This window comes from Mauremys mutica, chromosome 1 (assembly GCF_020497125.1).
Source record: "Mauremys mutica isolate MM-2020 ecotype Southern chromosome 1, ASM2049712v1, whole genome shotgun sequence".
Classification (NCBI taxonomy): domain Eukaryota; kingdom Metazoa; phylum Chordata; order Testudines; family Geoemydidae; genus Mauremys; species Mauremys mutica.
This window is the reverse complement of record NC_059072.1, coordinates 371,421,690-371,436,954: the sequence shown is the minus strand read 5'-3', so window position 1 is coordinate 371,436,954 and position 15,265 is coordinate 371,421,690. Positions and strand designations below refer to the sequence as shown.

At 66.9% G+C, this 15,265-nt stretch overlaps 2 protein-coding genes across 17 annotated transcripts in view; one reads left to right on the top strand and one right to left on the bottom strand.

The window, feature by feature from the left end:
* The window catches only part of DNHD1 (dynein heavy chain domain 1), a 200,898-nt gene extending 192,632 nt beyond the window's left edge, over positions 1-8,266 (top strand). For 11 of the 16 annotated variants that reach the window (XM_045025296.1, XM_045025318.1, XM_045025311.1 and 8 more), the window contains 8 exons: positions 3,319-3,497; positions 3,857-4,825; positions 5,078-5,252; positions 5,688-5,798; positions 6,078-6,285; positions 6,378-6,469; positions 6,617-6,769; positions 6,842-8,266. In XM_045025296.1, coding sequence (XP_044881231.1) covers positions 3,319-3,497; positions 3,857-4,825; positions 5,078-5,252; positions 5,688-5,798; positions 6,078-6,285; positions 6,378-6,469; positions 6,617-6,769; positions 6,842-8,013 — 3,059 coding nt within the window. In that variant the 3' untranslated portion in view covers positions 8,014-8,266. Of the gene's footprint in view, positions 1-3,318; positions 3,498-3,856; positions 4,826-5,077; positions 5,253-5,687; positions 5,803-6,077; positions 6,286-6,377; positions 6,470-6,616; positions 6,770-6,841 lie in introns of those variants that run through there. The other 5 variants (XM_045025378.1, XM_045025341.1, XM_045025368.1 and 2 more) reach the window with 5 other exon arrangements.
* The window catches only part of LOC123363115 (F-box/WD repeat-containing protein 7-like), a 9,212-nt gene continuing 2,212 nt past the window's right edge, over positions 8,266-15,265 (bottom strand). Inside the window, exons 2-10 of the mRNA XM_045003917.1 lie at positions 14,883-15,021; positions 12,679-12,813; positions 12,467-12,590; positions 12,007-12,143; positions 10,304-10,417; positions 9,976-10,157; positions 9,612-9,837; positions 8,976-9,186; positions 8,266-8,789 (exon numbers count right to left, since the gene is read on the bottom strand). Coding sequence (XP_044859852.1) covers positions 8,521-8,789; positions 8,976-9,186; positions 9,612-9,837; positions 9,976-10,157; positions 10,304-10,417; positions 12,007-12,143; positions 12,467-12,590; positions 12,679-12,813; positions 14,883-15,021 — 1,537 coding nt within the window. The 3' untranslated portion in view covers positions 8,266-8,520. The remainder of the gene's footprint in view (positions 8,790-8,975; positions 9,187-9,611; positions 9,838-9,975; positions 10,158-10,303; positions 10,418-12,006; positions 12,144-12,466; positions 12,591-12,678; positions 12,814-14,882; positions 15,022-15,265) is intronic.

The following is a 15,265-nucleotide window of genomic DNA, read 5'->3' as shown; positions in this document are numbered from 1 at the left end:
ATTCTTTGCCTTGGCTGTCCTGATTTTGTCCCTACATGCTCGCACTATTTCCATGTACACTTCTTCGATGACATGCGCCTCCTTCCATTTCCGGTATGTAACCCTCTTGGGTTTTAGATGGCTAAAAAGCTCCTTGTGCAGCCACCTTGGCCTCCTGTGGCTCTTCCTACCTTTGCTCTGCGTCGGAACAGCTTGATTTTAAGCATCCAGTATTACATTGTTTAGGACCTGCCAGCTCCTTCGACTCCTTTTATTCCTAATTGGTCTTTCCATGGGACCTTGCCTATTACCTCTCTGAGTTGGTTGAAATCCACCTTTCTGAAGTCCAGTGTCCTTGTTTTCTGGTTCTCATGTCCTCCTTTCCATAGGACCTTGAATTCTATCAGACCATGATCACTTCCTCCCAAGTTCCCAACCACCTTCGCTTTGCAACTAATTCATCCCTGTTGGTCAAAACCAGATCCAAAATGGATGCCTCCCTAGTTGTTTCCTCAACTTTCTGAATCAGAGACTTGTCTCCTACACCCTAAGAACTTGCAGGACATGAGAGCTGTCTGCCTGCCTGCTCCTCTCCGCATGCTGCTTTGGATGAGGTGGACTCAGCAGCTCAGGTGATGGCCATGGCCGTTATTCTGCATCGTGCTGCATTGCTGCAAGCTTGGGGCATCCTGGCTGAAGTGCAACGAACAACAGAGGACCTGCCTTTGGAAGGTCCAGATCCGGCTCTGCAAACTCCTAGCGCTTTCAGGGCAGCCCTGAAGTCTTTGGGGGGCTAGTCTCACCCGCCGCCCCTGCAGAGATACCGCGTTCTCTCCACAGGACTCACGGCAGTTTGCACATCTGTAACTCCCCATGCCAGACATCCCGAGTCATGCAGCTGTGACTGATGTCCGTGGACATGCTGGCGCGTATGCGTGGCCCTTCTGTCCTCCCTGAACAGGTGGATGAGCCCTGCCAATGTGCACACAGCACTCCTGTTTGCGTCAATTCTACCTTTTCTGGGCCGAGTCACAGATGCGTATCGTGTGCACCTTTTGGAACCACTGGCTTAGGACCTGCACCTGCTGGGCAGGGCACTTCAGGCTGTCTCACCATTCAAGGGATCTCCCTCACTGCGCATGTTGCTCCATACAAATGCTTGCAGACGACATTGTGGTGATGTTTTATCTCCCAGGCAGGGAGGGGCCAGGGCAGACCCCTCACACCAAGAGGTGTTGGCCCTCTGGAATCGCTGCATCAAGAACAGAATCCCCCTTTGAGGGCCTCGGCACGCCCTGGCGGACTGCCTCAGCAGGTCGTTCAGAAGAGATCAGAAACGGTCCCTCAGCTATGAGGGAGTGAAGTTCTTTTTTCAGATTATCAGGGGTGCCAGAGCTGGACCTCTTCGCCAGCCAACAGAACAAAAAGTGGCCTCAGTCTTCTCTGAAGGGAGGTCTCACACTAGGTTTGGGGACAAATGCCTTCCTATTGTCTTTGGAGGTCAAACTGCTTTATGCTCCCACCCATCTCTATGGTGCCCAGAATGGCTGCCAAACTCACACAAGATTGTGCCGTTTTTATTGCAGGACTATGGCCAGACTCCACAGACCAGCCCTCTCCTTGCTGCTCAAGGGTTAGATCATCAATATCTGCCTGCTCTGCTGTGGTTCAATGTGTCCTCTACCAGGCCTGCTTGGGAGAGGCTCTGTCCATGGGCCCAGCAAAGGGATCTCTCTTCACAGGCTCCTATGCATGAGTTCACTAAGCGTTCACCTGGCTGCTATCTCAGCATTTCAACTCCCTACAGAGGGCAGGGCTGTGGGGACATCCAGGTTTCTGAAAGGTCTGGACAGACTTTTCCCTCCTATTGAAGGTCCATCGCCAGGACCTCCTTTTGCCCCCTGGCCACCTGCTCGTTGGTTCATCTCTCAGTGCAGCTAGCGTTTTAATAGCTATCACTTCTGTGAGGTGGGCAGCAGCGCCTCAGGCCTGTCTGGCCGACGCTCCCCGTAGTTTTCTACAAGGATCTGTCTGCCGCCTTTCTTCCCAAACCTCCCCCTGGCACGGCTGTGGGAAAGCTGCAAGCCCTCAATGAGCAGGGCGCTAGCGTTTCAGTTATCACCACAGCTAGTGCCTTGGCTGAAAGAATGAAAGGAAAAGCTGTGACATCCCTGGGATTTCTTCAGGCATTCGCCCCCGTTGCTAATACTCTCTTTGAGCATCATTCCATGTTCTCCATGGGCACAAGCAGCAGCAGCAGCGGCAGCTTTCCTGGGTCCGGCAGGGCCACCCAGAGGATTCAGGGGGCCTGGGGCAAAGTGGGGGAGCTGCGTCGCTTGTATTCACCGGGCGGCAGTCCGGGTCTTCAGCGGCATTTTGGCAGCGGGGGGCTCTTCAGTCGCTCCACGTCTTTGGCAGCACTGAAGGGCCCCCCGCTGCCGAAATGCCGACGAAGACCTGGACCACTGCCGGGCCAGGGCTTGCGGGGCCCGGGGCAAATTGCTCCACTTGCCCTCCCCACTCTGGGCGGCTTTGGGATCTGGTTCCATCAGTGACATTCACAGGGCTGCTACGTGGGCTCCGGGTCATACGGTCACCCTGGCTGTCTCTCTCCCTGGCCTCCAGAGCAGGGCTGGGTCTGGGCGAGCAGGCCTGCAGGCCTTGTTTAGAGGGGCTCCCAGACCCACCTCCAGCTGACACGACTTGGGAGGTACTCAGAGTACAATGCACACGTGCAGCCACGCCCCCCACCTCCGTCCCCTCTGCATCAGGCTCACTGTAATATTGGCGACTGGTGGGAAGGCTCGGACGGGGTCGGACCCTGGGCTGGCAGCACTGCCCCCCGGATGTCGCTATGGGACAAACGTTTGGGTGCGCACGGCTGGCGTCTGTCTGAGTCCTTGGTCCCTCAGGCTGTTCCTCAGCAGAGACGGATTAAGATTTATGGGGCACTGGGTACAAAGAGCAGTTGGGCCCTCCACGCCCCAGAGGCTCAGGGGTGCCAGAACAGGGGAGCCAGGGCCCCCCCACTTCTTAACATGGGCATAGTAGCCTCGGACAGGCATGGTGGGGGAGCTGATGCCCCTGCTAGCAGTGCCAGCCTCTTCCCAGTGGGGGAGGGGGACTGGGGGGGCCTTAGGCCCCCCTCACCCCAGGGCCCTGCCCCTGCTCCTCCTCGTCCCCCAAGGCCCAGCATTCCCCAGCTGTGACATGCCGGCTCAGCCCACGGCAGCCCCCTGGGCCATCAGTGAGAGGTGTGGGGCTGCTCCTTGAGCCTCTGCCCCACTGTCCCAGGCCCCCTGTGCCCTCACTGCCTGCCCTGGGCTTGTTTCTCTGCAGAGATGGACCACGCGCTCCTGAAGGGCCTGACTGTGATTGACTTGAGCCTCAGCCAGTCAGCGCTGGAGGATCTGCTGCTGGAGGAGGTGCTGCATGCCGAGAGACGGGAGGCCCAGACCCATTGGCGCATGCTGCAGCTGAGCATCCTGCAGCTGGAGGACAAGCTGGAGGACACGGAGGTGAGACGGCGCCACTGCCCCAGCACGGAGAATGGCTCCCTCCTGGGGCCGGCTCACGCCTCACCCTCCTCTCCGCCAGGCCTGCCTGGCGTGTGCTGGGGCACCGCGGGACAGCCCCAGCCCCAGCCCCACCTGCCCCTGCCCACCCCGCCACTGCGGGAGGAGGAGCCAGGAGTCTCAGCTTGTTCTTATCCACACAGGCATCACTCCCTGGCTGACACTCGGCCTGCCCCCCCGTGACACCTGAGCCCCCCCGACACCTTAACCCCCAATGACACCTTACCCCCCACTACGCTCCATGACACCTGAGCCCCCTGACTCGCTGTGACCCACCGACCCTGCCCCCACCGCCCATGCAGGAGGAGTTGCTGGAGCTGATTTCGCAGCCGTCGCGCCCCCTGCTGGAGGTGGAGGAGGAGTTCCTGCCCCTTGTGCAGCTGCTGCAAGCCCAGCTTGAGGGCCTGCGCGCCAGCCACCAGCACCTGCTCTCCCTGCGCCAGCCCCACCTGGCCGTGCAGGCCCAGTACCGGCAGGTGGCGCGCCTGGGGGCGGCGCTGCACCAGGCTCTGCAGCAGGTGTGCCGGCTGCACCCCCAGTACCAGTACTCCACGGCGAGCTGCCTGGCCGTCGCCCGCAGGGCCCTGCTCGCCACCAAGCGCACCGACGCCAGCAAGCAGGAGGCGCTGGCGGCCCGGCTGGTGGAGCTCAGCAAGGGCCTATCCCGCCAGCTGCTGGCCCACGCTCAGCCCCGCCTGCAGGAGCCGCACAACCTGCTCCTCAGCTTCCTGGGGGCCCTGGCGCCCCTCCGCCTGGCCGGCCAGCTCAGCCCGCTGGACTGGCTGGCCTTCTGCCAGGGGCTGCAGGCACCTGCAGCGGAGCAGCTGCTGCAGCCAGCCCAGGCGGCAAGGCCGGGCTGGGTGCGCGCAGCAGCCTGGCGCGAGTGCGGGCTGCTGGAGTGCCTGCCTGGCTTCCAGGGCCTGCGGGCCTCCCTGGCCGAGCAGGCTGCCCAGTGGCAGGAGTACTTTCGCCTGCCCGCCACGGTGGTGGGCCCTGCCCTGAGCCCCAGCCACGCCCACCTCAGTCTCTTCCAGCGCGCCGTGCTGTGGCGCATCTTCCGCCCCGAGAAGCTGTGCAGCACCCTCCACGATCTCTCCACCTGCCTGCTCGGCCGTCCTATCGCCGAGGACGCCAGCTACAGCGCCGCCACCATCTACACCTGCAGCCAAGCCCGCCTGCCCCTGCTCTTCCTCACCCCACCCTGGGGCTCGCCTGGCGCGGCCACACACCCGCTGCACTGGATCCGGCAGATGGCCCAGCAACGGCACTGCGTAAGGCCAGCCCCTGCCGGGCGGGGCACTGTGGGGGGAGGGTGGTACGTGTGCAGGCGTGGCCCGGGAGGCAGCAAGATCAGGGGGGGGCGCGGCAGGCAGAGAACAGCTATGGGTGCTGGGCTTGGCCTTGCTGGGCAACTGACCCAAGCAGGCCTGACACCTCCCAGGGCCTGGCCAGTGGTGCTGCCCTGTGGGGAGCCGGGGGGCAGGGCCCTGAGGCCAGGCCGGTGAAACCCGCTTCTTCTGCAGGGGGGCGTCGTCGTCGTCTCCTTGGGCTCCCCAGGTTGCATGCGCCACGTGGGCGAAGCCCTCAGCACCTGCCCCAAGCAGGGCCATTGGCTGGTGCTCAACAACTGCCACCTCCAGGAGCGCTGGCACCCAGAGGTGCTCGCGCAGCTTAGCAAACTCCAGAGCCCCCCTGAAGGTGAGAGACCCTTGCCCCCCCCATGCAACCCCAAATGGTGTCCCACCACGGCCTCCCCCTGCGCCCAGCTGCTCCGGGGAGTCGCCTGCCTGCCTGCACTTCACGGCTGCCCCCCTGCAGCCGCCTCCCAGGCCTGTACGCCCCCATACCTGCCCCTCACGGCTGCCCCTCCCACCCCCACAGCTCCCTCCAGTCGCCTCCCAGGCCTGCACCCCCCCCCATACCTGCCCCTCACGGCTGCCCCCCCAGCTGCCTCCTGGGCCTGCACCCCCCCCCAATCCCAGCCCCTCACGGCTGCCCCTCCCACCCCCACAGCTCCCTCCAGCCGCCTCCCAGGCCTGCCCCATCTCCCTTGTGTGAGCAGACTCTCCCCCATGCCCTGCCCACCCCCCACCTGCGGTGTGAGGATTTCTGTGTCTTGGTCTCTTACTGCAGGGGGGGGGAAGGCCCCCGTGCCGCAGCTGGCAGATGTGAAAGGGGATGAGATCCACCCCAAGTTCCGCCTCTGGCTCATCGCTGCAGCTGGTGCCACAGGGCCTGTGCCAGGTGTGTTGGTACCGTACTGCGTCTGCCAGACCGGGCCGGGCCGGGCCTCCTCCGGCACATGGGGCCCCTTCCCCACAGGGTGGAGCGCACCGGGGGCGGGGGGTGAGGCTAAGCCCAAGCCCCCCAAGCCTGCCCCACGGGCTGCGGGTGTGGGGAGTGCTGGGTGTGCTCTGGGCAGCAGGGCACAGCCGTTAGCCCCTAAGGGGCATCATGGGGGGGCTGCGTGCCCGTGACCCAGGCTGGGGGCAGCGGCGGAGTGACCCCCCTCTGTCCCCGCAGGCCCTGTGCACCGTCATGCCGTGACGCTGTTCTGCGAGATGCCCCAGGAGCTGAAGAGCATCCTGCTGCGCAGCTACAGCCAGCTGCTGGGCCAGCCGGCGTGGGACGCTGCCCTGCCGGAGCGAGGGCTGGCCCTGCTGGTGCTGCACGCTGTGCTGCTGCACCGCCAGCACTATGGCCGCCTGGCCCAGGCCCGGCTCTACCCCTGGTGAGTGAGGCCAGGCCGACCCCGCCCCGGCTCCTGGCGCCTGCCTTTCCCCCGCTGCCCAAGGGGCTCAGCGCCCGCTGCTGTTCCCCTAGGAGCGAGGCGGAGCTGTTCACGGGCCTGAGGCTGCAGGAACGGCTGGCGAAGGTGGTGGCCAACCCTGAGGAGGCCATGCAGGAGCTGGCAGGTAGGGAGGTGGCCAGAGCCCATCCTGCCTCCCAGAAACACTTGGGGCAGAAGCTGCACCCACCCCTGCCCTCGCCCAGCCCCTGGCTGGAGGCTCAGCCCGCAATGGCCCGGAGCTCAGGCCCGTGACAGTTCCTTGCTGTTTCAGGGTCGATTCTCTACGGCGGCTACATCCTGGATGCTGGGGACGCAGGGGCTGTGCAGAGCTTGAGCCAGCAGTGCTTAGGCAGCGCCTCACACCTGCTGCCCCCCCGGGGGGTGAAGACTCTCCTCACCGCCCTCATCACAGACGCCGACCCGGGTAAGGAAGTGCCCCCCGGGGTGCAGGGACACCGGCCCCGGGCTGTGCCTGACTGTAGCTTTCTGCCCCCAGCTCTGGCGGAGGAGGAGGTGATCGCAGACACCCGGGCTCGCATGCAGCAGCTCCCGGGCCCAGCAGACCCAGCCTCCTGTGGGCTGTCCGAGGGCCTCCAGCAGCAGCTGCTGGAGAGCCAGAGCCAGAGCCTGCTCGCAGACCTGCTGCGCTCCCAGGACCTCTGGCAGTCACCCCCCCGGCCGAGCACCCCGCAAGAGGCCCCGGGGCAGCTGGTGCAGCAGGGGCTGGAGGTGGTGCAGGCGCTGCAGGACGCGCTGCAGCAGCGAGGCTGGGAGGTGGGGGCCAGAGGGCGTCTCCCAGGGGGGCGCACACGGCCAAAGCCCCGGCCCCTGCTTCGCTTCCTGCTGGAGGAGTGTGGCAGCTTCCTGGCCCTGCTGCAGCAGGTGGGCCAGGACCTGCGCTGTGCTCAGGAGCAGCTGAAGGGGCGGCCCTGCCAGTCCCCGCGCTGCGCCACCATCCTGCGGGCACTGGAGCGGGGACGCCTCCCCCGCCCCTGGCTGCCCTACGCACCCACGGGCCCCCAGGGCCCAAGCAGCTGGCTGCAGACACTCAAGTGTCGCTGCCACCTGCTGTGCGAGTACCTGGGGGCGGTGGCTGGGCAGCCTGTGCCGCTCTATCACCTCTCTGCCTTCCAGTACCCACGGCGCCTCCTGCTGGCACTGCTCCAGGAAGCAGCCCGGGCCGAGAAGCAGGATCTGGACCACTACCACCTGGACCAGCAGGTAATGCCGCCCCTCAGGCGCACAGGGCAGCTCGCTGCTCCTGGGAAAACCCCTTGGGCCCCTGATCCACCGCTGCTCTTCCAGGTGCTGCCCGGCCTGCTCCCGCCCAGCTCCCCGCCCGAGAGCGGGCTCTACCTGACCGGCCTGGAGCTGCGCAACGCCCTGTGGGACACACGCTCAGCCCTGCTCCAGGAGACGCTCTCGGCCCAGCCCTGCCTGCTGCCCCCAGTCTGGGTGCAGGCCGTGCGGGAGGCCTGGCACCCTCACAGGCCCAACGCCTCCCTGCCGCAGTACAGCTGCCCCATCTACCTGGGCCTGCCCCAGCAGCCTGTGTGCTTGAGTAGCCAGCGGGCTCTGATGCACCTGGCACTGCCCTGCAAGATGCCCCCCGCCCTGTGTGCCCACCGCCGAGTGCACATTGTCAGCACGCTGCCTGGCCTGGAATAAGGAGAGGAGAGCGCTGGTGTGTGGGACCGGCAGCCACAGGCCATTGCGCTGGCACCGAGGGGCCCCCACACTCCGCGCAGCCCCACGTGGGCTCGGGTCACCCGCAGGAATCACACAGCACGGCTCTGGGACTGCCAAGGAACAGGCTGCAGCTGCAGCCGGCCCCCCATGGGCCCCTTGGGGGCGAGGTCACCTCCATGGAAGATACTCAAGGAGCGGCGGTTTGTGCAGCTCCCCACACACAGCCCCAGGTACAGAAATAAATTGATATATTAGTGTGTACAAAACATGCTGCGTTCCCTCTGTCCAGGCCCCTGGCTGTGCAGGACCCTCCCTGCCAGTCCCAGCCCGGGCGCTCTCGCACATATAAATAAGGCGGAGGCAGGCTGGAGACAGTATTTACAGCCCTGCAGAGGGGCTGAGGCCTGCTCCGGGGCCTGCCCTGCGGAGCCCAGCTGCTGTGCCCGGCCTGCGGGATCCTCCATCCCATCTCGGCTTGGCTGGGGCTCATTTCAGGTCAACGTCGAAGTCCAGCACCAGCAGCTTGGTCTCCTCGGTGCCGTTGCGGCTGCCCACAGCACACACCAGCTTTGTGTTGGAGGCGCGAATGCGCCACACCACCCCCCCGCTGCCCCCGCTCTCCAGGGCCACCAGGTTGCGCACAAACTCGCCCGTCTTGAGGTCCCAGAGCTTGACGGTGCCGTCATCCGAGCTGGTCACCACGAACTTGGAGCTGAACTGGAGGCAGGTGACGGCGCTCTGGTGCTTGCTGGGCCCTGGGGGAAACGCACAATTAACGCCTAGTGGGGGGCCCATGCAGTGAACCTAACTGCACCCCCGCAGCCTGGGTCTGAGTCACGCCCCAGCAGTATCTACCCCCGTCCCAGCTGCAGCCAGGCAGAGAATCGCCCATGCGCTGGCTGAGTACAGGGCTGGCCCCCGCCCCACCCTGCCCCACTCACCCTGCAGCGTCTGCAAGCACTGGCCTGTCTTGATGTCCCAGATCTTGACGGTAGAATCTGCATTGCCCGAGACCAGGATGTTGTCCCGCAGCTCCATGCCACTGGTGAGCGACTGGTGCCCCATCAGTGTGTGCAGGCAGTTACCGCTCTCCATGTCCCACACCCGGATCGACGTGTCCAGGGAGCCACTCACAATGTGCGTCCCGTCAAACTGCCGAGAGAGAGAGGCTCAGCCATGGGCCCGCCCCCAGTGCTGCCCCTCCAGCAGGCAAGCTGGGGGGGGGGTGTGTGTGTGGCACAGCCTGCATGTGCATCCTGCAGGGAGCAGACCCAGCTGGCGTGAGAGGGAGCATTCTCGCCTGGGGGCAGGGTCTCACCCGGAGCAGGGCCTGGGCAGGGGGCAGGGTCTCACCTAGGGGCGGGGCTTGGGCAGGGGGCGGGGTCTCACCTAGGGGCAGGGCCTGGGCAGGGTCTCACCTAGGGGCGGGGCCTGGGCAGGGTCTCACCTAGGGGCGGGGCCTGGGCAGGGGGCGGGGTCTCACCTAGGGGCGGGGCCTGGGCAGGGGGCGGGGTCTCACCTGGGGGCAGGGCCTGGGCAGGGTCTTGCCTGGGGGCAGGGCCCGGGCAGGGTCTCACCTGCAGGGAGTAGACGCGGTTGGTGTGGCCCTGCAGGGTGTGGATGCAGCTCTCGCTCTCCGGGTCCCACACCTTCACCGTGTAGTCATAGGCCCCGCTCACCACTTTGTGCCCGTCGTACTGGACGCAGCGCACGGCGGCCACGTGCCCCATCAGCACGTGCAGACACTGCCCCGTCTCGATGTCCCAGAGGCGCAGCGTGGCGTCCCGCGAGCCGCTCACCACCCTGCGGAGCACAGGCACGCTGAGTGGCAGCAGGAGCCCAGCCATGCTCACCGCTGCCCCCCCAGGCCCAGCAGCCCAACCTGGGATGGGTCACTCCACCCAGCCGCCCCTCGGCCCTGCGCCCCCACCCCAGGGTTACCTGCTCCCATGCAGGTGCATGCAGCGCACGGTGGACGTGTGTCCGTACAGCGTGTGCACACACTCGCCCGTGTCCGCGTTCCACACCTTCAGCGTCCGGTCCGTGGAGCCGCTGATGACGATGTTGTCCCTCATCTGGGAGGACCAGACGCCCCCCGTGTGACCCACCAGGGTCTGCACACACTGCAGAGAGCAGGACAGAGTCAGGGGAGCCACAGGGGGAGCCCACAGCCCGAGGCCACCCCCAGCCCTCTGCAGAGGGAGCAGGCGCCCCATTCGGACCAGCAGCAGGGGGCTGCTCAGCCACCCCCAGGCCAGGCCGGGCTCACCTCGCCGGTGACGGCCGACCAGACCTTCAGCGTGTTGTCGTCGGAGCCACTGACAATGCGGTTGCCACAGAACTGCAGGCAGGTGATGACGTGGTCGTCGTGTCCCTTCAGGACCTGCGGAGGGAAGAGCAGGTAATGAGGGAGCCGGCCCAGACGGACCTCCCCCCACAAAGGAAATGACCTCGGCCTGGAGGCAAAGTGTCTACCCCCCCGCCCCCCCCGTACTAACCCCCCCAGCCCCCCTGCACTGACCCCGACAGCTTGTGTCTAACGCCCCCCTCCCGCACTGACCCTGACAGCTTGGGTCTAACCCCCCCCACTGACCCCCCCGCCCCCCATACTGACCTGACAGCTTGTGTCTCACCTCCCCACTGCCCCCCTGCACTGCCCCCCCACACTGACCCGGACAGCTTGTGTCTAACCCCTCCGCCCCCCCCCACTGACCCCGACAGCTTGTGTCTAACCCCTCCGCCCCCCCCCCACTGACCCCGACAACTCGTCTCTCATCCCCCCGGCCCCCCCGCACTGACCCCGACAGCTCGTGTCTCACCCCCCCGGCCCCCCCACATTGACCCCGACAGCTCGTGTCTAACCCCTCCCCGCACTGACCCCCCGCACTGACCCCAACAGCTCGTGTCCAGCGCTGGCTGCAGAGAGACCTGGGCCGGCACCGAGCCGTCGAGAGACGGGGAATCCGCCACGCCCGTGGCAGTTAGTCTCAGGGTTGGATACTGGGGCCTTATTTCCAATGAGTTTGTCTGGCTGCAGCTTCCAGCCGTGGTCATTGTCGGTGTCATCAGTGCCGTGTACAGGGGAAATCCCTCCCTGGCCCTATGCACGGCTCACTGCGTGTGTGCAAGGGCCCCATTTGCCCACAGTGTCGCACGAGGAGCTCCCTAGACTCTGAGCGGTCCTGCTTTCCAGGACAGTCCCCAGGCTGTAGGGGCAGCCGGCACTCCCTGGGCCGCATGAAAACTCCTTTGAACGGTCCCCGCTTCCCAAGAGAGCCAGTCACCCTGACTGCCTGGCTCGCCTCTGCAGCTCAGCCACCCACACGTCTTACTGGCAGTGATTTCACACGTGTTTCCAGATCACAATGAAAACGCTGAACCGGGCCGGGCAGCACCACACTAGGAACACCCCATGGGTGCATCTGAAGAAGTGGCTTTTTTACGCACGAAAGCTTATGCCCAAATAAATCTATTAGTCTTTAAGGTGCCACCGGACTCCTTGTTGTTTGTGTAGATACCGCGATACTTGAGCCCATGGGATGGCGATTCCCCACCGCCTGCCAGTCCTTCCCACACTGCAGGGGTGCCCAACATGGTGCCCACGGGTGCCATGGCGCCCGCAGGGACATCTAAATGCGCCTGCGTCCTGGCCGGCAGTCGAGCATCAAATTTCGGCAGATGCTTGACCGCCCCACGGTCCTTCGTCTGGCGCCTGCCAGACGAAAAAGGTTGGGGACCACTGCCCCACTGAGTGTGCTCTGCTGACAGATGGCACAGAGCATCACGAACCGCCACCAGCTCCAGCCACTCACGGGCCGAGGTTTCTGTTCTCCCCTGTTGTTCCTGGCCATGAATTGCTTTCGCTCCCCGTACCCAATCTGTGCACCTCAGATCCTGGTCCATGCTGCCCACTGGGGGGTGGTGGTGGTGCTGGCAGGGGCTCTGAGCAGGGGATGGCTTACACCCACCCACCTTGGGAGCTCTGAGTTCTCCGCTGCGCCAGTTCATGTCGATTTTGTGCTGCCGCATGAAGGCGAATTTCCAGGGGCTGTACATGAAGCCGGGACTCAGCAGGCGCCGCTTCCGCAGGTTCAGGGGCTCCTCGATGCCTGTGGTGGGACGGCAGCGAGACGTGGGGCGCTGGACTCTCCTGGGGGCGCAGGACTCCCCCGGAGGCGCCGCACTCTCCCAGGGGCACAGGACTCCCCCAGGGGTGCCACATTCTCCCAGGGGCGTTGCACTCCACAGGGGCTGTGCTGCCCTCTCAGGTAGGAGACCAGGGCACCAGGGAGCCTGGGCAGGCAGCAGGAGGGGGGCGGTTCCTGCAGGAGTGGGTGCCAGGAGCCTGTAGGGCCCAGACCCACCTTGCCTCCCGCAGGGAGAGGGAGTGGCTCGGCGGGAGGCGGGGCCTGGAAGGGGGCGGAGCTCCTACCTTCCTCCCGGCACTTCTCCCTCCACAGCAGGTTGTCCTCAGCCAGGACCCTCCAGTAGCGGCAGGTCTGGGCGGCGCGGAGCAGGTCCCTGGGCTCCAGGAAGGACAGGACGTAGAGCGCCAGCTGCACACAGGGGGCAGGTCAGGGGTGTCACTGGGCCCACGGCCCCCCTGCTCTGCCCCCAGGCTGGCCCCTCCCTCGCCCCACTCACCTCCTTGGGCAGCAGGGAGATAAAGTCTCTCTGGAACTGCGGCTCAATCACCTGCATCATGTACTTGATCTGGGAGGGTTCGCAGCGGTCGATGAGCTCGTCCAGCGCCAGCAGCTTCTCCGGGCCGCTCCACCTCTGGGCGGGAGAGACAGTGTGGCCAGGCCTGTGCGCCCGGCAGCTGCGCCCCCCCGGTCCTGGCCACCTGCCCAGACCCTCTCCCCCCTGGTCCCAACCCCCTGCCCAGCTGCCCCCTCCCCCCCGATCCCAGCCCTCTGCCCAGACCCTCTCCCTCCCCCCCGGGTCCCAACCCCCTGCCCAGCCGCCCCCTCCCCCCCCCGGGTCCCAACCCCCTGCCCAGCCGCCCCTCCTCGCACGGTTCCTGCCCCCTTCCACCCCTGGTCCCAACCCCCTGCCCAGCCGCCCCCTCCCCCCCGGTCCCAACCCCCTGCCCCGGGGCCCCCTCCTATCACGGGTGCTGCTCCCTTCGACCCCTGGTCCCAAACCCCAGCCCCGTCGCCCCATCCCCCCCTGGTCCCAGCCCCCTGCCCAGCCGCCCCCTCCCCCCCGGGTCCCAGCCCCCCGCCCAGCCGCCCCCTCCCCCCCGGGTCCCAGCCTCCTGCCCAGCCGCCCCCTCCCCCCCCGGGTCCCAACCCCCTGCCCAGCCGCCCCCTCCCCCCTGGGTCCCAACCCCCTGCCCAGCCGCCCCCTCCCCCCGGGTCCCCCCCTCCCGCCCAGCCACCCCACCCCCCCGGGGTCCCAGCCCCCGGCCCACCGCCCCCTCCCCCCCCCCGGGTCCCAACCCCCTGCCCCGCCGCCCCCCCCCCCGGGTCCCAGCCTCCTGCCCAGCCTCCTCCCCAGCCGCCCCCGCCCCCCCCGGGTCCCAACCCCCTGCCCAGCCGCCCCTCCTCGCACAGTTCCTGCCCCCTTCCACCCCGGGTCCCACCCCCCTGCCCCGCCGCCCCCTACCCCCTGGGTCCCAACCCACTGCCCAGCCGCCCCCTCCCCCCGGGTCCCAGCCTCCTGCCCAGCCACCCCTCCCCCCCCGGGTCCCAGCCCCCTGCCCAGACCCTCCCCCCGGCCCCCAGGTCCCAACCCCCTGCCAAGCTGCCCCCTCAACCACAGTCCCAGCGCCTCATCCAGCCGCATCCTCCCCCCGCCCGGGTCCCAGCCCCCCGCTTAGTCGCCCCCGCCCACCCCTGCCTCAGCCAGCTCTCCAGTGCCTGCGGGGTGGGGGGGTTGCGCCCTGCCCCATGGACAGGGAGAGGGTAAACCTGCCCCATGTCCCCTGAGCTGGGAAGGAGGAAGGCAAGGCTGAGAGGGCCCCGGGAAGGGGGCAAGTGAGAATGGGGGCCAATGGCCTCGCTTGCACTCAGGCAGTGTAACCGAGGGACCATGGGGGCGAGGGGGGCTCTGCAGGGGGCAGAGGGGGCAGCTTGGCAGGGAGCTGGGACCATTGTTACTGTGTTTTCCTTTAGCTGAGGCTGGAAAATCTCTCTCATGTTTTGAACCTGATCCCCCACCTTCCAGGATCCCCCCCACCCCCGTTGCTCCGTCCCCCCACTGGCTGCCCCTCCCCGGGGTTCCCCCCACCCCCGCGGCTCCGTCTCCTCAGCGGCCGCCCCTCCCCGGGGATCCCCCCGCGGCTCCATCCCCCCAGCGGCCGCCCCTCCCCGGGGTTCCCCCCACCACCACGGCTCCGTCTCCTCAGCGGCCGCCCCTCCCCGGGGTTCCCCCCCCCCCGCGTCTCCGTCTCCTCAGCGGCCGCCCCTCCCCGGGGATCCCCCCGCGGCTCCATCCCCCCAGCGGCCGCCCCTCCCCGGGGTTCCCCCCACCACCACGGCTCCGTCTCCTCAGCGGCCGCCCCTCCCCGGGGTTCCCCCCCCCCGCGTCTCCGTCTCCTCAGCGGCCGCCCCTCCCCGGGGATCCCCCCGCAGCTCCTTGCCTCCAGCAATCGCCCCTCCCCGGGGTTCCCCCCCCCGCGGCTCCGTCCCACCAGCTATCACCCCTCCCCGGGGTTCCCCCCCCCCCCCACGGCTCCGTCCCCCCAGCGGCCGCCCCTCCCCGGGGTTCCCCCCACCGTGGCTCCGTCACCCCTCCCAACATGCTCTCCCTGTCTGTGCCCAGAGAGAGCGTGACACTGGAGGGACCACTGGGCCAGTGGACGGGGTCCCCGCAGTGCTGATGGGGAGGAGCCGGTCCCCTACCTGAAAGGTGCGGAGCCAGTCCTGCAGCTCTGGGGGCGGAGCGACCGAAGGCATGCGGCGCCGGCGGCCCTGGCCCGGCTTGGCGTTGCGCAGGTCCCCAAAGGTGGTGGTGGGGCTGGGAATGCAGGGGCCCAGCGTCCTGGGGCCAGCACCATGGAGAGACACGACAGGTGAGACACAACAGCACCAGAGAAGTCATCTCGACCCCCACCCCCGTTCCCAAGAGCCAACTCCCAGCCCCACCACTTGCCAGACTCCCCCACCCCAACAACCAACTGTATCCATCCCACACAACCCACCGGCCCCCACATCCCAGCCCTGCCCCACCCGGTTCCCCTTCACCCAGCCGAGCAGCCCTGGGGGCCGTGAGCCAGTGACGGGGG